General features: G+C 35.0%; 1 protein-coding gene across 1 annotated transcript in view; it reads right to left on the reverse strand.

Annotated features, from left to right (window-relative positions):
* Positions 1-3158: 3158 nt before the first annotated feature.
* GLCCI1 (glucocorticoid induced 1) overlaps positions 3159-25392 on the reverse strand; it is a 43635-nt gene continuing 21401 nt past the window's right edge. Inside the window, exons 3-8 of the mRNA XM_058180919.1 lie at positions 25190-25276; positions 23627-23740; positions 18276-18428; positions 13074-13284; positions 6549-6669; positions 3159-5749 (exon numbers count right to left, since the gene is read on the reverse strand). Of these exons, the coding sequence (XP_058036902.1) occupies positions 5401-5749; positions 6549-6669; positions 13074-13284; positions 18276-18428; positions 23627-23740; positions 25190-25276 (1035 nt within the window). The 3' untranslated portion in view covers positions 3159-5400. The remainder of the gene's footprint in view (positions 5750-6548; positions 6670-13073; positions 13285-18275; positions 18429-23626; positions 23741-25189; positions 25277-25392) is intronic.

Here is a 25392-nt window from a genome sequence, read left to right on the forward strand (position 1 = left end):
TTTCTTTTTCTACCACAAACAGTTGGACATTAGTTTTCATGTGATGGTCAACTATGAAAGTGAAGAGTTTGATTTTGAAAATAACCTGAAACTCATTTCAAATTCTATTCAAGAAAATATATTCCAAACCTCATGAAACCACCAAAGTTGCTCTAACTTTGGTGCCCTTTTTTCCACATTGTTTCTTACTTCAATCCCTGAAGCAAATTACTTCCTTATTCTATGCTATAACAACTAGATTTTTAATTTTAGCTCTCTGTCCCTGAGAAAATTATCATTCTGCTTATTCATCTAAGTTTAGGATGAAAACTGGTGGCTTGTATTGGAACACCTGCCACTTTCAGGGTTCCTGACCATTGGCTATGGCTTCTGTGATTGATTGGAAGTGATAGGCCAAAATATATAGAGGCTCTAACATTGATATAAATATGAAGAAACATGAAAGAACAAGCCAATTCTCTTTTTTCCTCTGATTTACCCCTTCCCTCTACAAAAGTCATTGAAAACCTTTGGATTTCACAGATGTATATTATTTTATTAGAATAATTCAACAAAAAGCCATTAAAAATCACTTACTACATTCAGAAAAAGCTTTTATTTCCAAGGACATTAGATTAAAAAATTAAATGTTATTCAATAAAAATCAAAATAAGAATTTGTCACCTTTTTATTGCTTGGTAAAATAAAATATGCTTGTGATTAAAAAATATATGAGAGTTTCTAAGCACAAGTATAAACTGAAACCCTTAATTCAAATATGTGCTCTTCCAATTTAAAATATAATCAGACAGGCATAAATAAGATTCAGTTAGAAACAAGGGGCTAACACCCAAGAAAACTCCTGTGATCAAGCATGGCTGAAGCTTCACAAAGGAAGGAATTCAGAAGATCCCTTCAATAACTCTTGGCCAGTTGAAGTTCACAAGGTTGTCACAACTGAGCTCAACCACCTTGTAAACCAGTTCCAGGTCTCCTGGCTAGCTAGTGTCCTAGGAAATAAGGTGAGTGGGTGCTAGCAGTGGTGAGTTCTTAGAGTTATCTTGCTGTCTCTTAACCAGAGAGTGGTATACCTCTTCAAGCCATCACTAGACCTCACCTCACTGGACAATTTTCATCAACTTTCCAACCTGAGTCAATCAAGAATGGAACTGAAACACCATTGGTCATGCTTTACAATGGCTTTTAATGGGAGATTGGGGTAATATTTCCATCCTTGTTCTTCTTGACTTCTCTGTAGCTTTTAATACAGTTGACCATGATACTGCTTTGGCAAGCCTTCTAAAATTTCTGAGGCATTGTAGCATGAGTAGTCTCCGGCAGAATGCCTGGCATGTCCAACAACTTTCTTCATAGGATCAGGTAATCAGGATTTCATGCTTTGAAATAATGGAAGATGGTAAAAATCAGCTTGGTGCAGCAAGGCTTGTGGAGCCTAAGGGCAGCTGGGGCTTTAACTGCAGGATTGGCTGTGGCATGAGACTTGATGAGGCACTCTGCAGTGGCAGCACTGGAGCTGAAGTTGAGGCCCAGGCCTCTATGTTAGCCCTGCTGCTGCTGAGAAGGGCCATTCTGCAGGCTGGCCAAAATGGCAGAGATGGAGGAGAAGATAGCTGAGAGATAGGGAATTTAAAAGATGGCCCCCTTTTGCCTTCCCAAGGCTTGGGGCTAAAAGAGACCAAACCAGGAATGGGTTGGATCAGAGTGGGTTCTCAATCACAGTAGGATTGTTAATGATAGCAGTGGGTAGTGGAGGAATTGCTCTAGCTAAATGATGCAGTCTTATGTTTCCCCCAATGACTATGTTGTTTAGCAACAGAAATTATAGTCCTAATCATCATTATAACTCCAAGATTACCTATATATAGATTGAAATAAATGAATAAAATTCCTGAAGTAGAAAAGCTATCATTTGCTGAGATGAAAATTAGATTTTTTACAAAAATAGAAAGTTGGGGGGGTTTAGACTAGTAGTTTGGGTTGTTTTTTGGGAAATAGTTCCTTAGGCAATCTCCCTATTACATCTAACAAGAAGGTAGGAGGGCAAAAGACCCTCTTAGCATTTACCTAGCAAGGAAAGCAGGAATAGAATGGATTCTGTAAATGACAAACCTGGCTGTTTTTACATGCATGGGCACTTGCACAAAAATGGCTCTGAAGATATCTAAACCAATTTTTTGTATTGCCCAACATGGTTGGATACATGGAACATCTTAAGATATAAAAAATTTAAAGCACGTAGTCCTGAACACAAAACGCTCTGCTCTAGATGAGCTTCTTTTCATCTTTCAGTGGCAGGAGAAATGTTTCAGTACATTCATTTTGCCAAAGCTGGTACTACTACTTGCAGAAGATGCCACAAAAGTTACTTTCGACTCGTTTGCCATTTTTAGGATAGGAATACTTTTTAACATATCACATTAAAATGGATGTCTTTATAACAAGAAATAAATAAGTCAGTCACTGAATCAGTATGCTTTATATTAAAACTATAAAAAATTAAACAACATGCATATCCAGGGTAAGTAAGCAAATGTTTTCAGAAATGTTATGTATTTACTGTATTCTATCATATTATCTTATGGGAGAAATAAATGAATTGTTTTGATTAAATAAAGATACAATTTAAAGACAAAATTTGATTACTACTTAGAAAACCTAACGATACCTGCTCTATGATTTTCTGGTGGATGACTGAAATAAAGTGGTTTGATCCATTCTATGAAATACAAGGTATCTTAAGTGTCACTACTCTTTTTTTCATAAACATGAAGATAAATACCTTACATTTCAAATGGATTTTCTTCCCATGAACAGGCATGAAGTTCAACTAAAAGCAAAAACATGTGACAATGTATGCTTGCAGTGGGGAAGTTCACAATCTCATATATTTTGTTTCAATTACAACTTCTAACTAGTTATCAGTCATATTATATTTTACAATTTTTAGTGTATGTTTTCGTAATAATTTCATTTAAATAGACACAGGAACTTTTTTACTGAAAAACAAAACAATTGGGGGGGGGGCAATATTATGTGGTAATTTGAATACTGCTCAGCACAGAGGCTAGAAATGACAACTATACACAACACTCTTGAAACAGTACCTTACAATTTTCTACAAATGTAGGATATACCAGAGATCAGTAATTGCTGGAAAATTTACATCACAAAGCATTAATTTTAATATATTTTATTCAGAATTTTTGAATAAGCTAAAAACAAATGCAAGTGATAATTAATATTTAGTTTCTCATGAAACAGAACAAGCAGTATCACTGTAAATATTGTACACAGAATTCATTCTTGATCTAATCTCACAGAGCTTTTTATAAACCCTAACATTAAGAATCAAGCTATTGTTACATTTGGAAATGGCTCAAGAATAAAAGTGGAAATGCACTTTAACACTTAAAAGTAAAACTTTAAAAAATGCACACTTGTCAGAATTCAATGTTCTTCCCTTATACTTTAACACAAAAATTATATAGCACTTTCACCAAAGCCTGAGTTTAGTAGGATTATAGATATATGCCTTTTCCCAAGAGAAAAAAAAAACAGATTAAAAAACCCTGTGTGAAAGTAACTAATCTTAACTTTTACTCAGCTTGCTTCTACAGCCATACAACTGTACAAATGCCGTTGGTCTACCCTCCCTAACAGTGTTTTTTTTACCAAACTCTTTGGTAATAATACAAAGGAAGCCATACAACAACATGTAGCAGCTACTTATTTTCCATGTCTTTTCTTAGGTACCTTCATTGAGGCCTATTTATTATTCTTTCTCCTTGTCCCAAGTTGTCCTCAAAAAAAAAATAATCAAATGGGCATAAATACAGAAGCTGCAGTCATATCAACCTTTTGTGTTTCTGAACAAAAGTGTCAAACCTTGCATAAAGCTATTCGCACAGAGCCAAAAGCACAGACACAGGAATATTAAATGCTTCTTGTCTTGGAATCTTCTTTCTATTGCAGATTATTATCTCCAAAACCACTGCTTCTGCAGTTTCAGAGTGAAAAATGCTGCTGGATGCTCCATGGGTGTGCAGCTATTTTGAAGATAAACTTCAGCAGTCTATCTAATGTAAAATAAATTTACTAGGAATACTACAAAGACTGAATAGATTAATATAACTTAACAGCTATTGCTTTTTCCCTACCTTTTTGTTTTGCTTTTTAAAATATGTTATATGCTGCTAAAGAGATTTTTCTTAATCCAGGTGTGATATACACATTTTATAGATAAAACAGTTTATCATTCATTGCTTGTCAAAACAATTCAGACTCTTTTAGCGATGAAGTTAGTATTACCCCAAAAGAGAAACTAAACATTAATTACTCTTAATATTGTAACAATAGCATTTCACAACCTTAACTCATCAGCACAAGCTTGAGAGAAAATTCCTATCAACCTCCGAAACCTGGAAAATTTGTGGAAATCAAAAGCATTCTTGCCTTTGTAGGCATCTCTCTCTCTCTCTCTCTCTCTCTCTCTCTCTCTCTCTCTCTCTTTCTTTCACTCACACATCATGGAATGTTGCTTATGTACAGTGTCATAACTGAACACTTTATTCAGAACTTCTTAACAGTCATTAACTGTGCAACACCTGAAGCTTTTCAATGCCATAATTGTCACAATGAAATGAAATGCAACAGTTGTTTTACTTGTAATGACATGAAGTGATGCTATACATCACAAATTTGCTGGCTTTCCTCATTTTCACCAGTAACAGTTTTCTGGATCTGAATGTATTTTCCTCAAAATAAATGGAATGTAATGAGGAACTATTAATGCATAAAACAATAAAAAGGCAGAAGAGTGATGATCCCTCTTTAGCTTTTTAGCTGTAAAATATTTTATATCCTAGTATGACATACATTCCAAGATACCTGAGTTTAGACTTCGAGAGAAGTACCTGAAGCTATGCCCTCGAGTGGGCACTGTGCAACTGTTGTGGCCATTTTTCTTTTGGATTTTTTTTTCTTTTTTGCATTGTATGTATTACAGAAGTTTAAAACATAAATACCTGGATAAATTGTAAACATAATCCTGAAATACAGTATCTTCTATAGAACACAACACAGCAAGACATTTTCTATTTAGACAGGCAACCTTTGTTTGATACAGAGCTTATTTATACTGTAGAATTTTAAAAAGAAAAACACAGGACACAGTACTACTCTGGTTATTCTATGAAATGCATAGTCTCCACTTAAAATGCTTAATGATATATAGATTCTGCAAGCATTTTGCTCCCCCCAATACAAAAATGCTGAATCAGAGCATTTCCATCCCTGCCAAGAAAAGCTTTGAAATATAGAAAGATGCTGAAAAATAGCTTTTTTTCCCTGGAAAAGTAGCCACTCATGCAATTATGTTTTAGACCAATGGTCTATTTTGCATTAGATTACAACATAGTTTTGAGGAGGGGAGTGTTCTTCAGGTTGCAGTTCTTGCAAAAGCTGTGGAGATTGCTGGGATGACTGTTGTACTAAAATCTCTGAAGAGTCCCTTGTGCTGGTATCATCCAACAAAGAAGAGAAAGTAACCCGAGAAGAAAGCTGCTCCACAGTCAGAGTACTCAAAGGTGTGCTTTGACTAGAGTTTGGACAGCCTTTGAGAGTCAGATCAGAAGAAGGTAGTAAAGGACCCAAAAGTTTTACAGGACAGAAAGCTGATCCAGTTGGGATGAAATTAACTTTATTTTTGTCAGGACATGAAAAGAGAGGGGTTGAGACAGGCTGGCGAGTCCTATAAAAAATGGAACAGATGAATAATTACAAATCTGAGAACAGTACAATTTGATACAAACGTACAGTATTATATGTTGTTATGCAGAATGATAAAAGAATGGAATTACTTGACAGATGGGCAAACATCTTCCATATTGACAGTTAACTAGCTGATCCACAGCAATAAATAATGTGCATGGAAAAAGTGAGTAGAAAAATTCATTATATTCACACACAAGAAAGGGCAGCAAAGTTTTATCTTTCCTCAGTTTTCTAAAGGTTTACCCAGGAAGACTACTTTCTTTTAACTTTGGCAACAAATCTAGGAAACATTTTTTTACTGAGCTCAAACAATGCCTTATAACTTCATCAGTTTGCCCAAACAGGCCATCTGTTTAGATAATGTGGATATCACACTGTTTCATATATTGTTCTTTTCCTAACACAGATTCAAATACAGTGAGAAGCTAAAAAAATAAATACAATTAAAAAACTGCCAAAAGAACTCTTACTGCAGTTGCCTTTACAGAATGAAAAATATTACACAAGCTCCATATTTCCACATTCCCCTTTAGCTGTGCTTTCATAAGATACAGACCATATGACCAAGGGTGTTCTCTGTCCCTCCCCTATGTCCCTTCAAACCAACAGGAACATTTCCAACTTCTTTCCTGAAAAAACCTGGCAAGACTGATTTGTATCTTGAAGAGAGGAGGTAAACTTCATCAGCTGGAGTAGATTATTCATCTGCAGCTCAAAAAAGTTCAACTGGTTTTCCTTCCTTGCAGATCCCAGCTGATATAAAAGGCATTACTTACGACACTTCCTCAAAGACCTTCACTCGTTCGCATCCCTCTGGGGGCTCTCGTTTGAACATGTAGCTGTTGTTGGGTTTAGGAGAGGAGGCATACTTGGGCAACGGTGAGCTACTCCCACTGTCTGAAAATTTAAAGCAGTTGTATTACTAGGGATTAACATTTTTATAAAGATTAGTCTGATTTCCAAATATAATGGTTTTTCCACAACTTGGTTGTGAAAACTGGTTTGCTTCAAATGAATTTTTTCTTTTTATTGTGGCCTATCTGAAAGTGTTATCTATCATGTATTAGAAAATAACAGGAAGATATTATCCAGAATACCACAGATCAAATAAAGCAGAATTATAATCTTGGAATAAGTTAAATTCTTTATCAAGCATTTCAAAAATGGAAGCTATTAAGTAAATATGTACAATTTAAGTAAAGAAGGGTAAGTAGTTAATGACAATTTAAAGTAATTGTCTTCTCACTATACAAAACAATTGAAACAATGCTCGTATCATCTGAAATACAAACAGCCCATAATAATGTCATATACATGCAATATTATGAACAAGCACAACTACTGTATTTATATAATATAAACACTTCTGTTATATAAATGGGCTTTGAAACACAGAATAAAATAAGCATCTCCAATTTTTAGTCCTGACACAATGCTACACCTATTTTTTTTGGTTAGTTTTCATCTATGTTAAAACAAGAGAAACTAGTGAATTTTAACAGCACTAAAGTACAATACGTAATTTATAACTATAAAAATAAAACAATAAAAATAGGATATATGAAAAATTGCTCTGGTGGATTGCATCTAATGATTTGACCATATTTTATCATCCATGAGCTTGCTCAAAAGATGATTCAAAAATAAAACATTTAAAATAAACAGTTTTCCAACTATTAGAGCCTTCTTTTTTCATTGTTTCCTTCTACAGATGAATTAGTAATCATGTATACATGTGATGGCGAACCTGTGACACGCAGAGCCCTCTCTGTGGGCACGTGAGCCATTGCCCCAGGTCAGCTCCACTGCGGATGTGTGCACACCTCCCGCTGGCCAGCTGGTTTTCGGGTCTCTGCCGCACATGCAGGAAGGGTGGGGCACATGCAGGAGATGCACTTGCATGAGCGAGAGAGCACAGCGCACACAGGGGGTTGCACATGCATGTAAGGTAGGGTGGATGTCACGCACGCATTGCATTATGGGTGTGCATGCGTGCACTTTGGGCACTCAGTGCCAAAAGGGTTAGCCATCACTGATGTATACCAATTATTTCAAATGCTATCTCTGCTAGATGGTATTTTCAGTTCTATGGAAAGATGCTTACTGAATATTACAACAATTTCATAAAAAGGCAAGCCAAATGTTCTTGTATCAGTCCCCCCACTAGCTGTAACTGAAAACTTTAAAAATGTGCTCATTTACTGTTTTTGAAAAGTTAAATGCAATTTCTCTTATTTCTTCTTCTAAAGTATCTTCTGCCCTGACTTTTAGAACAAATCTTCTTAAACAACAAATCAATAAAAAAACAAACAAAAATATTTTTTTATCCACTAGGATCTTCAGTATTTTCTGTATCTAAATAATTAATTGAATTATTCAACTAACATCTACCAGATGCTTGTCTTAATAACTTTAGAAAAATATTTCTCTATCTGTCAGTTTTTAAAGTTTAGGTAATAAATCATTTCATCCTTCTTCTTTTACATGTTCTGTGTTCAAATTCTCCTTGAAGCACATTAAATGTAGTTTTTTCATATAATACTAGTTTTATCAACCGAATACTGAAAGACCTGCAGAATAAGAGCCTTCATTAATTTGAAACTAGGCATACTAAACAGATGGCTCATCAGTAACATTAAAAGGATGAGAGATTTACTTACCAAAAATGAAGTTCTATTTTACAATTTAAACAGTATAGGCCGAAAACCAGCCCTTCTCTTTGTACCACAAGGTCTCAAAAGTACACCCACAGGCTGTTAATAGCAAAAGGGGGGACAGACGAAACTGCATTCTAATCACTGGCCCCCTGCGGAGCTGGCACTTTTAATGCAATAAAACTGCTTCTAATCACACTGCAGGCTGGGGTCTTTCTCCCCTCCCTTTCCCCACACACACAACAGGTGCCATTGACATTTTCTCCATTCCCTGCCAGGCAAGATCATTCTCCCACTCCAAAGTAGACCATGGGTTTCCTTTACAAACTTTATGTTCACTTTCTTTTGAAAATTTCAACCTATTTAAGCAGCTCTTCATAGAAATGTAAAGTAAATAGCTGATCTGGTGCAAAGGGTGGCAAGGGATCCTGTGGTTAAAGTGCAGCCTTCCAATGAAAAGAAAAGATGCTTTAGAAATGTAAAGCAGGTCTGTGTCTGGCCAGCAGGTTAGCTCTCCCTACACTTGATCAATTATTAACATTTTTTATTCACAAACCCAGTAAGTTCCAGCCTAAAGCTGATTTTCTGTTGAAAAGTATAATGAAAATTGGGCTGCAAACAAGGCTTATGATAAAGAACATAGAGTTCAGAATCTGGATAATTTTATATGCCTTCTTAACATAAGATATTTAAACTTGAAAATACCTCATTCCAAAACTAGTAGATGAAGTTAATAAACTAGGTTTAATGGAAGATCATCAAATATAAAAGTTGAAGAGAGAGACTCAGCCTCTTGTGGTTAGATAGACCCATAATAGAAATTTGGTTACCTCTACCCGAGAGCAGAAAAATGGAGAAAATTGATGCTGACAAGTATATTTGGCAATAATTATAATTGCCACCCCTGTTACTCAAAACAGCAGCAAGTTATCACAAAAATGTGATACCAAAGAAATCTCACTGGTAGCGTAGAATAGAAAAGTGCTATCTCAAGGCTTTTTCTCTCTAATTAAAAATCCTTTTAACTGTTTTTTATTCCAGAGATATACTCAAAAGTTCATTTGTGTAGTTCAATTGAAATATATACTCTATGTAATTCAATTATAATGCTAGTTTTATCCAAACGTAAGCTTACACCAGGGGAACAAGCAATATTACATGTCACATAAGCACATTATCTTTCCTAAGACAGCAAATTTGCAATTATCACAATGATTGCCAAAACATTTGACCAATAAAATCACCTTCTACAATAGATAGACTGTCTTTATTTCCTTTGGTCTAGAAATGTTGAGGATGTGATTAGAGCAGATTTGAGCACATCAAATGGCAGATAATTGTCTCTTTGCTTACATAATGTTAGATACAGCCCAATTCTACCTCCTGCTACACTATTTTAGAACTGATTATTAATTTGATAACCATTATCCACACAATCTATTCTTAAATGTATTTATTGCCAATTAATGAAATGCCCAGTTTGTTAAAGAGCTTTTAAAGGTCACTTAATGGTTTATTTAGAACAGTTATAGGGCATCATCTTAGCAATATGAAATAATTTCATTTTAAAAAACAAAGCAAAATGCATTAATTGGATTAGCTAAAATTAGCTCCAAAATTTCTGGTCAAGCTCAGTAACATTACAATGAAATGTTTTAAATCATATGCAATTCTGAAGACATATATATGTATTTATGCTCATTAAATATACAGTATGATTATTGTGGCAATTTAAATTAGACATACTAATTTATATAAACATCACTACGTCTTCCAGAAAGAACAGCTAATAGGCTATCATGCATAAAATGAATATACCGTATTTTTCGGAGTATAAGATGCTCCGGATTATAAGACGCTCCTATCTTTTTTGGGGAGGAAAGAAAAAAACTCTGCCTCTGCCTCTTCCCCTACCTCCCAGCAATCTGCCTCCTTGCAACAAATAGCCTGCTTTAGTTTCATTTTCAGCACAGCCTGATTAGCACAAGAAAAAAAAATTGCCTCCTAGCAAGTTGCCTCCTTGCAGCAAACAGAGAAGGCCTGCGCAACAACAGGCAATGGCAATCCCTGCAGCCTGAAACAGCTGAGGGTCAGGAGGTCCTCCAACCAATAATCAGCTGCTTGTGCTAATCAGGCTGTGCTGAAGCTGAAACGGCTGCTTGCTGTTTGCTACAAGAAGGTACATTGCTAGAAGGCAGAGGCCAAAGGGTATGGGCCGGCAGAGGGGCTACATTTGGTGCATATGACGCAGCCAAATTTTCACCCTCTTTTTTTGGGGGGGAAGTGTTTCTTATACTCTGAAAAATATGGTAATTATCAGATTCATTTAAATGTACAATATAGCACAATTACAATTGTAACAATGGAATAGAATAGTAAAAATATATTTTCAACAGCTTAGAAGTATGGCAAACTCTTTATTGTGCCTACCCTATATAAGCTCTCCTTTGAAAATAAACTGAAATTTAAGGTATCTGCTGAAAAGAAAAGTAACATTATCTAAAAGACTCATCAGGAATATGAGGAAAATATAAAGGTGTCTATTAACTGAACATTTTATTTAAAATAAATGTTATAATTATAAAATGTTTTATTACGAGCAGCATAAGACAAAGAAATCAGGTAAGCAAACTGAAAATCAGTTTGTAAGATATATTTTAAAGTAATACTCATGTAGTTTATCGGTAAGAAAACAAGAGCTCATTATATCCTATATCAGACTGAAATGGGCAATCTGAATTTGCTTTCATCATCCCTTTACAGCTGAACTACAAATTTCCATTAATTTCAGCCATTTTATGGTTAGTAATCTGGTAACATCTATGTATAAGCCATAGACTGCCCCAACCATTTATTAAAAATCCGCTGCTATAAGATTATAGTAACAGCAAGAATAGCAGCATGTAAAATGCTAATCAAGTATTATTGATAAAATACTTTCAGTTTTATTTCTACAATATACTTTATAGCATGTTATATCTTTACATCTTTTCTAATATATCTTAATATACTGCTCACTGTGGTTACATTTATTCATAAGAAAACTAACCTATGATGCTCTCTAAATTGTTCTGAAATCGAAGAATAAATAAATGTAAGGGGGAAAAAAGTACCATGTTGACATCACTGAACAAACCCATTCAACTAAAACTGCAATATGAACAGGACCATGTGTGGGGCTAAGGAAGAACAAATACAAGAACAGATAAAATATGGGTAAGATGATTTCAAATGGGACTGAAGGCAAAGGAAAGAGAAAAGGAAATGAAAAAATGTATGTAATACGTAAGTGAAAATGAAAAATCTTAAAGGCAGAATTCAAGATGTTTTTTTGTTAAAAGGGAAAAAACACAGAAACCAGCGCATATAAAGAACTGTAAAGAAAAAGAAAATGTAAGATTTTTAAGAATGAGAAAACAAATAAAAATCAAGGACAGTCATTCATTCCATCTATTTCTTTTAACTCATTTGCCTGTATTTAAATTTATATCAGGATTTTTTTAATTATTTAACCATTTCATAATTAAGATTCCTCAAAATGATCCAAGAAACTATATAATCATATTTTGAAATAATTATAAGGCAAACTGGCATATGTAGCCTTTATAAATTCAACAAAATAAGTTCAAATAGATGGCTAGAAGACAAACTAGGAAGACACACAATTCATCTTGAAAGTGAATGGGTCAATGCCTGGACAGGAGATCCTCAGCAAAGTAACATAAGGCACCTTGAGCTCCAATAAACAAATAAAGAATATAAATTAATACTTAAATACACGTATCTGTTTTATTAAATGTATTCTGCTTCTTCTACATAAGGAATAATGCAAAGGGTTTCTAAACAAAACCCAAACCATCCTTACCCTCAACATGTTGGAGATTTATATAATTGCAAAATAAATAATTACATGCTTCTAAAATTATCTTTGCAGTCACTGAGGTCTAGAAACTTTTATTTAGAAAAATAAAAAGCTATAATTTAAAGCATGTGGAATACTGTATTCCTCATCAATCCATGAATGTGCCTAGAACTGCACACTGCACAAAAGCACCAACTGTGCTGAGAACATCTTCATTTAATTAAAAGGAACCATTAGCTTTAAGGCTGCAACCCTGTACTTACTTACCTGGGAATAAGTTCCACTGACCTCAATGGGGCTTACTTCTGAGTAGACATATAGAAGATTGCACTGTTAAATACAGACAATGAAACAGAGCCATGATTCGCTCATCAGCAGAACTCATTCCAAAGTCAAAATCTTTACACACTGAATTGGAAAAATGATGTTGTATTTCTAGTTTAATTTGTTTCATTATTTAAAAGTAACATAATCATGAAGTGATTTAACTTCTTTGACCAATGATTCACATTCTGTTATATGGAACGGTGCACTTTCTCTTAACTTCTTACTCTAGTATTCATTAAAAAGAGTTAAGACCGCTTTGTTCTTTTCTGACATTTATGGAAGATGTTTGTAAAACTTCACAAGCAAGAGAGGAAATAAATAAACAAGCAAAAAATAATAATCAATGAGCAATCTGTGTTCACACCACCAGGATGATGACAACAACCAAAAAAATGATTTTAGCGCACAGATGCACAGTGAGCGTGCATTACAGTAAATGCTAACACTAAGATTCTCACCTTTATCACGGTCATAAAGCACGTCTTCTGTAGAACAAGGGCTCCCATCCTGAGATTCAGGACGACAAATAGGAGAAATGCATGGAGAATGGCTGCTACAGCTGCTACTGCGTTCCTGGACTGAAGGTGTTTGTGTATCAATGCTTCTTGTGCTGCTGCTACGATAGTGAGCAGGTAGGGGTGCTCTCCGACCATCAGGAATATCCAAGGGCTATAATAGAAATACCATTCTTAACATGCATTGTAATAATTTATCCTTCCATAGGCAATTTGACCTGCCCTCTTTCAATGTCCTTCATGCCATACCTAGAAAAAGGGCAGAGAACACATTTTCCTACAAAAGAAGCAAGTGACTCAGTGGTCCAGTGTGCCCGGTGCTGTGCCATGCATCAATTCACAGGGCTACAAAGGAGAATAAAATCAGTTGCTTTAATTTGAAGGTCATATTCTTAAAAATAGGTCAGGGCTTATTTAAGTTTCGTATCTGTACCAAACCAATTGTCTGGCAGTTTAAACAGTAATGAAACAACTTTGTTACTATACTAATAGCAAAAATGCCATTAAAAAGCAGGAAAGAAGCTTAAAATAAACTTCTAACAGTGATAAAAGAACCGAAATATTTTTCATAGTGTATAATGTGAGATGATACAACAAACCTATAATTCCAATATTCTATTCTATTCTATTGTTATATTTATTATGTGTATTATATTATATTTATTATTTATATTGTATTATAATATGTTATATATTATTACAAAATACAGTAGATAATAGCAGTTCTTTTTACAAACTAATTTATCCTGCACAAATTAAGTATTCCTATATGGTGGTTTATATGACTATTATTAAGAAAAGAAAATTCAGTTTTTCCCTTGTCTTTCATTTCCATGAAAAATGCTTCTGCTAATAAACACTGATGGCTTCAGGGTACTGCTGTAGTTACTAAACAATATATTCTTCCCTACCCTTTCCTGTAAAGCTGTTCTAGGCAGTCCTCACTAAATGACCCATTCATTCAGTAGCTATTTGGAATGACAATGGCACTGAATGAGGATTCATGACAGATCTTCACAGTTGCAACTGTAAAACGTTCCTGTATTCACAAGATCATCATTTCACTTCACTGCAGGTTTCCAACAAAGTCAACTGGGAAGCTGGCAAGAGATTGCAATAGCAATCATCTGATTATGGGACACTGTGATCACATAGGATTTGCGTAACAACAGCAATTTAGATTGCCGCAACTGCTGTCATAAGTCAATGTGATCACATGACCACTGTGCTTTATACTACTGCTTACCAATGCAGCTTCTGGGCCCAATTATCATTATTATGCAAAGACTGCCTATATCACATATAAAATGTGATTGTAGCCATAAAATTAAAATGATTTAATTTCTTTTAAAAAAAACAGGATTTATTTAAAGAGCATATTTCTAAGCAAGATTCTAGATGCTGTTTGCTAAATTTTTATGACTTACATCTTTCTTTCCACTTGGCATATTTTTCTTCACAATTTTCAAACAGCTAAACATATGCATATATCAGCTTTGTGTTCTGTAAACTAAATAATATTTGCAAGACAATTTTTTATTTTTTTCCCCTATGTCAGCCAATGCTCCAAAATCACTACTGCCACCACAACAAAAGGTCTACATGGTTCCCCCCCCCCCCGTACTAGATCCTTTATTCTCATAGTAGTGATGGACTTCATCCCTTTCCCACCACCAGCAATATCATTTTTTCATCAATCTTTGCCAAAGCATCCCTAGTTGCTGTCAAATTAAGGGATTGCCACTTATAATAGCATATATATTATAATTAAAAATCCAGAAACAAATGCTGTAGTTTATTATAGTTGTGCAATACATACATTCGTTTGCCGTTGTTAATCACAAAGTCATGCCCAACCCATCGCGACCCCATGAATAACATTCCTCCACGCCTTCCTATCATCTACCATCCCCACAGTCCATTTAAGCTGACACTGACTGCTTCAGTGACTACATCCAACCACCGCATTGTTATCCCTTTCTTCTTTTGCCCTCAATCTTCCCATCATTAAGTTTTTCTCCAGTGAGTCCTTCCTCTCTCATTAGGTGGCCAAAGTATTTGAGTTTCATCTTGAGAATCTGGCCTTCTAAAGAGCAGTCAGGGTTGATCTCCTCTAGGACTGACCGGTTTGATCACCTTGCAGTCCAAGGGACTCACAGGAGTCTTCTCCAGCACCAGAGTTCAAAGGCCTCAATTCTTTGGCGCTCAGCCTTCCTTATGGTCCAACTTTCACAGCCATACATTGCAACTGGACCTTACCTTACAGCATAAACCAACACAATAACCCACACATTTATAAAAGCTTTCCCCCCTCAGTTTTATAAATCATTGACTTATAATGTATTAATTATATCATAATTATCTTTTTAATTTCAAATAAAATTTTATGAAAGTTTATGGGCTACTTAACTGTGTGTGCTTCATATGTGTTAATTTTCTTTTCTAAAACAGTATTCAATACCTTTCTATATTTTTCCACTTTATTTAAATGTCTTAACAAGACAAACATGCTGGAGCAGAAGTAAAAGATATAAAGCTCTATTTCATAAAATTATGTAAGAATTATGCAGAAGACGAACTTTGTTGTGCATAAGTTATTAAGTTTAAATCAGGCAAAGTAAAAACAATCTTTTGTTTTGGATTTTTTGGGGAAAGGATAGCTTCAAGTCAATGTTAGAACATACGAACGATAACAAAATAACAAAGCTTGAAGGGACTTTGTAGGTCTTCTAGTCCATCTCCCTGCTCAGATAGGAAACCCTATACCACTCTGGAAAAAGAGTTGTCTAATCTCTTCTTGAAAACATCAAGTGTTGGCATACCCACAACTTCTGGAGGCAAGTCGTTCTGCTGATTAATTGTTCTCACTGTTCGGAAATTTCTCCTTAGTTTTAGGTTGGTTCTTTCCTTGATGAGTTTCCATCCATGGCTTCTTGTGCTGCCTTCAGGTGCTTTGGAGAATAGGTTGATACCCACCCCCCTTCTTTGTAGTAACCTCTAAGATATTGAAACACTATCATGTTACCCCTAGCCATTCTTTTCATTAAACTAGACATATCCAATTCCTGCAACAGTTCTTCATAAATTTTAGTTTCCAATCTTCTAATTATTTTTGCTGCTCTTCTATGTACTCTTTCTAGAGTCTCAACATCTTTTTTTATATAATGGTGACCAAAACAGAATGCAATATTCCAAGTGTAGTTTTATCAAAGCATTATAAAATGGTATTAACACTTCACGTGATCTTGATTTCTGGCGACAAGTCCTTTCAGTATTTTTGGCAGATTTCAGAAGCGTTTCCTTCCCAGGGCTGAGAGTGACTAACCCAAAGTCACAAGGATAACTTCATGTCTAAAGCAGGAATAGAATTCATGATCTCCCCGTTTTCTTCAAAGCAATTTTCTGGCATATTTGTCACCATATGAAGATATTCAAACTCTTTCCTGTTTTTCAGGATCTTATCTGTCTGACTTCAAACAATAAGAAAACCATCTATTCTGGGCAAAAAAGCAGTGGGAGCTGAAGCAACCACAGGTAGTCCTAAACTTACAACCATAAATTTATGTTGTTAAGTGAAAAATTTGTTAAGTAAATCTGCCCCATTTTGCAACATTTGTTGCCAATCACTGCAGTTGTTTGATTAGTAACATGGTTGTTAATGAATCTGGGTTCTCCATTGACTCTGCTTGTCAAATGGTCGCAAAAATACTCTTGAACACTGCAACCATTGGGATGCTGCAATAGTCATAAGTGTGAAAAATGACCATGAGTCACTATTTTCAGTGCCATTGTAACTTTGAATAGTCACTAAATGAACTGTTGTTAAGTCAAAGACTACCTGTATCAATCTCCTCCTAGCAGGTAGCATGAGAAATCTGCCTTGTTTCCTTCCTTTCTTGCTTCCTAACCAAACTGTTCCTCCTTTTTTTCCACGCTTCCTCCCTCCCTCCCTCATTTGTCATCATGTCCTTCCCTCCCTTACTATTTAGAATTCTATCATCTTCTCCAATTATTTTGCTTGTGGGAAGCTTGCAGAAAGTTAGTGAGAAAGCCAGCAGGAAGTTGCAAGGCCAAGGCCAGCAGACAGGTAAATGGCTGTTGCCATGTATGGGAGGGGTGGATGCAGGATCGCAGACAGGAAATGGTATATGGGTGTGCACAAGAGGTGCTGCACAAGTTAGGAAGGATATATGGTTTTGCCCAAGAAACAAAGCAACTAGATCATAATAGAAGTGATGTTTAAACGGCTTTAAACATCCAGCAACAAACTATTATAAACATGACTTTTATCAGATACTACTTTTGAACAACGAACAATCACCCTTTAATTTTGTCAGACATTATAACACAGTAACCATGTTCTGTAACGTATTTTCTCAAAAAAGAAAATTTAAAACAATGAATAGAATTGCCTCATAAGATTCTTAACAGTCTACCATTTATACCTCTGTATAAGCCCACCCATGGATAAGCCATCCCACATTTTTCATAATATTTTGGTTAAAAATTTGAAGGTCTGCTTATTTGCAGATAGTCTTACGTTGAAAGGAAATATAAGTACTTTTTTAAAAGTATGTGTGTGTGTATACATGCAAGTAAGTCCATCCACGGATAAACTGAACCCAAATTTAGAAGCATTTTGGCACTTAAAATTCTTGGTTTATCCATGAATATATCCATAAGAATTATTTCATTCAATTTCATTTTTTTTAAAAAATTTTTATACATTTAGTACTATTGATTGGATTGCTCTATAATCATCAATATATTTAAAAGTAACAAAATACAATTTCTTTTATTAGTCATTTTACACATACGGATATGCAAACTATCTAGAGTCTTCATGTAAAATTAGCTTTTAAGTTAGGTCAATGCATCAGGTTGTCCTTGAACTTTCCATAAAGTAATTAAGATCTAGTTGCTTCAGCTGGTCCTTGGGGTCTGCTGTCTGTCATGGAGACTAAATGTATGGTGGTTGTTCCTGAATACATGCATAGTTTACATTGTTTTAATCTCATTATTGAGTTTACATAAAATGTCTTGTCAGATGTGATTGGAATATATGATTAGAAAAATAAAACTAAATGAATAAATAACATTCCTAGAACATGTCTTTTATAATAGCCACTCAAAGCATTCCCTTACCTTCGATATTTCCTCCTTTCCACTGTTATCTCTGATGAACACTTTTTCTAATTCAGGACTTATTCCTTCTACATTATACGGCACACGTGAGATTGTTGATTTTGGCACTGAAATATTTGACAGTGGCATAGGTACTGATCTTGAGATAGAAGCCTTTAAAACAAGTGAAATTTATGTTCAATTAGCTTAAAAGTTACAGCTAGAGACTCCAACAGATAAGAAATAGCGTTCTGTACTTATTTGAAGTAATACACATTCACTTTTAAATGAAAAGTCATCTAACCTGATGCAGATTTCAGATGAAAAGGATTGAATTGAGGAAAGAAAAAATATCCTACCTTGGTTCTTATACTGAATTAGCAGCACAATGCTACATCCTATAAACTTCAATTAATAAAGCCTATGACAGTGTTTCTCAACCTTAGAAATTTTAAAATATGCTGGCTGCAGAATTCTGAAATTTATTTGGGCTGAAGAATTCTGGCAACTGAAGTCCACATTTAAAAGTTGTCAAAGTTGAGAAACACTGATCTATGGTATCAGAAAAAATGGCATCATATGAACATGGACAAATTATGGTATGATACTGATAGTAACAAAAACACTACATAAAACCCATGTACACATTGAAGACATATGTACAGTCCAGGGGTGGATTTCTACCGGTTCGCCCCAGTTCAGAAGAACTGGTAGTGGTGAGAGGCTCTGTCCACCCACCCAGATGTCATCAGAAACGCTCTGAACATGCGCAGAAGCGCTGCGCGCTACTGATAGCGAATCAGTAGCGCCAGGATTTGAATCCCATCTCTGGTATAGTCAGTCTACCAACTCCCTCCCAGGACTGTTATTAAGGGAAAATAGGAGACACGACAATTAGGTATGTTCTCCACCATGAGTTGAGCAAAGTATTATATAAAGTAAGTAGGGAAAGAATAATAACACTAATAATATTAAATGAACCAATAATAGCAATAATACTGGAAGCGACAGTAATGGGATGTAATGATATTTCAACAAATGTACACAATATAGCACAATAGACTGATTCCATCTGGCTCATATTACATATAACCAAACCTACAGAGATTGTTACAGCAATTCATTAGGAGAAAAAGGAGGGTTTATTTAAAGTGTCTAATGCTGAACTGCAGAATGCAACTCACTGATCTACAATTAGTAAATAACTCTGATGTTTTATCTTTGTAATTTCACTTTTTTATTTTTATTTATTTATTTTGTCACAACAGTATACACAAACATCAACATAAAATAACTACATATCATATAAGCATAAATATGAGCAAAAGTATGCAATAACTATATTAATTTGATATAATGAAAGGAAATAATAGGACAGGAACGGTAGGCACTTTTGTGCTCTTATGCATGCCGCTTATAGTCCTCTTAGGAATGGGGTGAGGTCAATAGTAGACAGTTTTTGGTTAAAGCTTTTGGGATTTTGAGAAGAGACCATAGCGTCAGGTAGCCTGTTCCAAGTGTTAATAACTCTGTTACAGAAGTCATATTTTCTGCAATCAAGATTGAAGCGGTTAACATTAAGTTTAAATCTATTGTTTGCTCTTGTATTATTGCGGTTGAAGCTGAAGTAGACTTCAACAGGAAGGACATTGCAATAAATGATTCTATGAGTTAAACACAGGTCTTGTCGGAGTCAGCAGACTTCTAAGTTTTCTAAACCCAGGATTTACATAATTTGAAAATGTAATTTTTAAATTCTTTGCCCTAATTATCCGAAAGTTGAACTATTGCTTTTACCTAGATTGTTTTAAATTGTATTGTAAACAACTAACAATCTTGATTTCAATGGGATAGAAACACCAATAATTCATGTTATGTGTCAGTTACACTCTTTCCTGGATAGGGAAACTCCATTCAGGCACTAATGACTTGGTCATCTCCTGTATGGATTATTGCAATGCACTGTATACTCTGTGCACAGTTATTAGGCAAGTTGTATTTTGGAGGATTAATTTTATTATTGAACAACTACAGTGCTCTCAGTCAATCCAAAATGTTAATAAACCTCAAATCTCAAATGAATATTTAAGAAAGTAAAAGTGAGATTATGGCTTTCTTACGAGAATATCTATGTGTGCACAATTATTGGGCAACTATTAGTGTGCAGAATTATTATGCAACTAAATGAAAAATGAAAATTTGCCCATCTCACTCATTTATTTGCATCTGTTAAAGTGAGAATAAATGAACAATTTGAAATGTACAAATAAACATTTCTGACAGTTCATAAAAAATATCAGTGTCCAATATAGCCAACTGTTATATTGGCTTATGACTGTTTCAGTAACAGTCATAAGCCTTGTATTCATGGAGTCTGTCAGTTTCTTGATCTGTTGAAGACAAACTTTTTGTGCAGCAGCAACCACAACCTCAACCTTTGTGCAGCAGCAACCACAACCTCCCAGACACTGTTCAAAGAGATGTACTGTTTTCTTTCACCATAACTCTCCTGTTTAAGAAGGGCCCACAAGTTCTCAATAGGGTATAGGTCAGGTGAGGAAGGGGACCATGTCATTATTCTTTCATCTTTAAGGCCTTTACCCACGCAGTGGAGTACTTCAATGAATGTGATGGGAGTATTGTCCTCCATAAAAATCAGGGTCTTCTTGAAAGATGCAGACTTGTTCCTATACCACTGCTTGAAGAAAGTAAACCTGGCAGTAGGTTTGGGAGTTGATTTTGAGTCCATCTTCAAAGGATACTCTACCTCCACCTTGCTGGAGTTTGAGTTGAAGTGGAGCTCTGTGCCCATTACTGATCCAGTAACAGGCCCAACCATCTGGTCCATCGAACACTCTCACCTCATCAGTCCATAAAACCTTTGAAAAATCTGCCTTCATATATATTTCTTGGCTGTTGCCGTTTCAACTTACATGTCTTGTTCAGTGGTGGTTGGGTTTCAGCCTTCCTTACCTTGGCCATGTCTCTGACCACTGAATACTTTGTACTTCTGGGCACTCCATGTAGATTGCATTTGACTCTTCTTAAATCTTTGGCAGTTAATGTGCATCTTTTTTTCTCAACACACTTCTTCTGACCCTGTTGACTATTTGCAACAAAACATTTGATGGTTCTGTGATCAGGCCGAATATCTTACCAATTTCAAGAGTGCTGCATTCCTTTGAAAGACTTTTTACAATTTTAGACTTTTCAGTCTCAGTTAAATCTATTTTTTGGCCTATTTTGCCTGAGGGAAAAAACTGCCTAATAATTATGCACACCTTGATATAGAGTGTTGATCTTTTTAGGCCACACCCTCCCTCATTACACAAAAAACACATTACCTAATACGCTTTTTTATTATTTTTATTGAGTTTTTACAAATAAGCAAATCTTATTTACATCTTAAGCATATCTGTGACCATTTACATAGCATAACATTCCTATTCAAATGCATCCTATACATTTTTATTATACATTTTGATTCTCTGTCTTTTCTGTCTGTTTTTTATTTTTCTGTTCTCAATCCAATTGCACCACTTCTCCCATACACCTGTGTATTTTCTTCCAGTATTTTCTCATTTCGGGGCATAACCACCATGTATGGTAGAAAGTATCTTGCTTTTGACTACATTTCCAACAGTTCGGGCTTAAATTTGAGTATATTTTAGCTAATCTAGAGGGTGCCTAATGCCACACCTGATATGCTTATATCCACTAAGCATTCAAGTTTATACAGCTTGGAGGTGAAAAATATGCATAAAAATTATGATACAGTCAAAATACTCACTTGCCTAATAATTGTGCATACAGTGTACATGGTGCTACTTTTGAAAAGTATCTGGAAGCTTTAGCTTTAGTTGCAGAATGTGACCACATGAGCAAAGAAGAGCATATGTAATATTTTTGCTCTGTGAATTTGCATTGGGTGCTAGTTTACTTCTGGATGCATTTCAAGGTGTTATGTCCTAAAAATCCTACATCCCTTAGGGCCAGGCTGCCTATAGAACCATCTTTGTCCCATTATATTGTCCTGTTTCACTGGGTCAGAGATGGAAAGCATGTCGTAGACCCAGTAAGTTAAAGAATTCCAATTGGTAGGATCTAGGAAGAGCGTCTTTTCCACTATTTCCCTCACCTGTGTAATATTCTTCCCTCTGAGGTAAGACAGGCCCCCACTCTCCCAGACTCTTGTAAAGGAGTTAAAATGTGGCTCTGCAGCCTTTCACAAGGAGCTCAGAGGAGCACACAGCCATGGGGCTGGTTCCCAAATGTTCATTCCCAAATGAACAACCTTTGAATGGTGTAGGAGTAGAAATGGATTTCCAGAGGAAAAATTGCAGATGACAGGAACCAGAAGCACTACTCAGATGACCCTGAGGACACAGATAAACCACCAGATGCTTCAACGACCCTCTAAAAGGATGCAAATGATCAGCTGTCTGCAAGGAATATAAATCCTTCCATTCCCCACTATCCTGTTAGAGCTGAAGAAGCTTCTTGGATGAGAAGTGAAACGACTTCAAATAAAAAAACTAGAAAGTCCAGTTGCCTCCTGAAAAAAAAGCACCTTTGGGACAGAGTAAAATTCAGTTGTATGTCTATATAATTCATGAGATTTCAACAACTATGACACTTCAGTATTATCTGCTATGTTACATATATATAAATTGAAGTGGAAAAAACAAATAAAAACCAATCTACCTAGTAATCAGTCATAACACATTTCTAAATAGTTATACCACCATCAAATCAGAATTGTAGATATTTATGAATAAGTAGCATGAAAAGCAGTATCAGTAACTCAAATTATCACTGTGACTTTGTTGACATAGTTATATTATCTGAATATATTACTTGAAACAAACTTTCAATAAAAGTTGTATTTTATAAAAATTTCAACAATAACATGGTTGTATTATCCACATAAAAAAGGATCTTTTAAAACCTTTTCCTCTGCACTGAGCTGCCCAGTTATTCCTGAGATAGGTAGCTATACAAGTCTTTTAAATAAATAAAACACGTGCCAGACTAATGAAGAAATGACATTCACTGAAGATCACAATTCTACAGAAATATAAAGCAGAAAAATTTGCTTGATAATGGATATAAAAGAACTCTTTGGTGATTTTAGTAAGTAATTTAGAATGGATTCAAATAGAGGGTGCATGTCAGTGTAAAGCTCATTTCTAACTATCTTAAACATCAGTTACAAGTTTAATAACTTCTAGAGATTTCTTGTTTTATTTGTTGCTTGATTGTACTGTACAAACTATTTTTAGTTGGCAGTCAGGAATTCAGAACTTAAAAATACATTACTTCTAATTTTGTGGTGTAAAAATTCTGCCTGAATAATCCAGTGGTGTGCTTACCTGTGTCTGACTGATTGCTATATGGTTGCCATGGAGAGGTGACTGACGTTCCTTTTCTTTATTGTGACGACTACTCTGTTTACTGCGCTGGAGCTGCTGCCTCAGTTTGGCAATCTGATGGGAAAAAGAAACAAAATCAAATAAAAGACAGAACAAAAGAGACATAAAGAGCAGGGGATATACTCTTCTTTAAGTAATAGACTACGAAACAACAGTATCATATTCTGAAGACAAGCATATGTTGCAAATTAGCTTATTCCTTAAAATTCATAGTAATTCTAATTAAATGCTCTTTAAAAAGTTAATAATGGTCTGAATTCAATTTAACTTATCCCTGAAAAGAAGTGATTTGAGAATCAGTCATATTTTATTTCAGTATCACAAATTATGTAATAAAATGATTCAAAGCTTTTACCTACCTTATCAACCACTTATTTTTTTCTAAAGTTTTGAACCTGTTTTCTTTTACCAGACATCCACCCCACAAAAAGTATTATACTCACAATACTATATTCTTATGCAGAACACAGTATATTTTGAAATATACCTCCTTACTATTTTCTAACAAGAAAGGATTAAAATTACCTTAATAGAAAAAAAGGCCAGCTACTATTAATTTTCATATGTATATTAATACAACCCATTGAAACTAATTTTAAAATAACCAGGTAGCAACAACAGGATGAACCATCACAATCTTGGTTCCAGAAAAATTGTATTTTTTGAATAGGCATTCAAATTAACTAAAGGAAACAAAATCAGCACATATTCCATGGCCTTATACATAATCTTTTCAATTTTACCACCATTCTACAATTTTAGCTTTGAATCTATTTAGCAGTTTAAATGGACACTATCGTCTGATATTGGATCTTATACCATGGGCTATTGTTTCTTTTTAGCTCCTCCAATTTCAAAACATAATGCAAATAAATGAAATAGCCTTCCAGTTTCAGGCTGACAAATATTAATTGGATTCTAATGTTAACTGTTATTAGCCAATAGCCAAAAGAATGTCTGAAAAGGGTTGTTGTTGCTTTTTGTCGGGTAATGTTGGACTTCAGAATTAATGACAGTGGTCCAGAGAACAGATTTCCTGATATTTCACCCTCAATTGGGGCTGGCATCATAAGAGACAAAGTTGTCTCTAAATCAAATTGGCATAGCAAATCACTTTGCCTTTGAAGATGCCAGCCAGAGTTGCAGCAAAACATCAGGAAATCTATTCTCTAAATCACGGTCATTAAACTCTGAAGCCTAACATTGCCTGACAGATATTGCCCATGAAAACCTATACCAGTAAACTGATTTATCACACATCCATGAATGCATTTGCTAACATATGACAGTGCAATATTGCCTATGTGTCAATCTTATCAGATATCTACTTCGACTACCCAATGTTCTTTTTATTATTTACATAAATCCTAGAACCAGCACTTATGACTGAAAGCAGGGGCATGAGTGCACCCCCACAAAATGTGCACAATAAATAAACTGCATTTAGTGTTAATGGTGAGAAATGAAGGATTGCTACTCTTTGCCAAGTTGTTAAGCACTTACTTCTTTTAGTTGATCAGCACTGCCCCATGAAGCCGAACGCTGATGTGATCTCTTTTCTAATACCTCTTCTGCCCAACAACTAGGTGTCTAAATGAATGGAAACCAACAAATGTAATTTGGCACTTGTTTTTTATTGCACCACCAATTTGTTAGTCAAGCAAATACTATTTAGTAATTAATTATATTACATTTTGATTTAAAAG

Source organism: Ahaetulla prasina, chromosome 4, assembly GCF_028640845.1.
Source record: "Ahaetulla prasina isolate Xishuangbanna chromosome 4, ASM2864084v1, whole genome shotgun sequence".
NCBI lineage: Eukaryota > Metazoa > Chordata > Lepidosauria > Squamata > Colubridae > Ahaetulla > Ahaetulla prasina.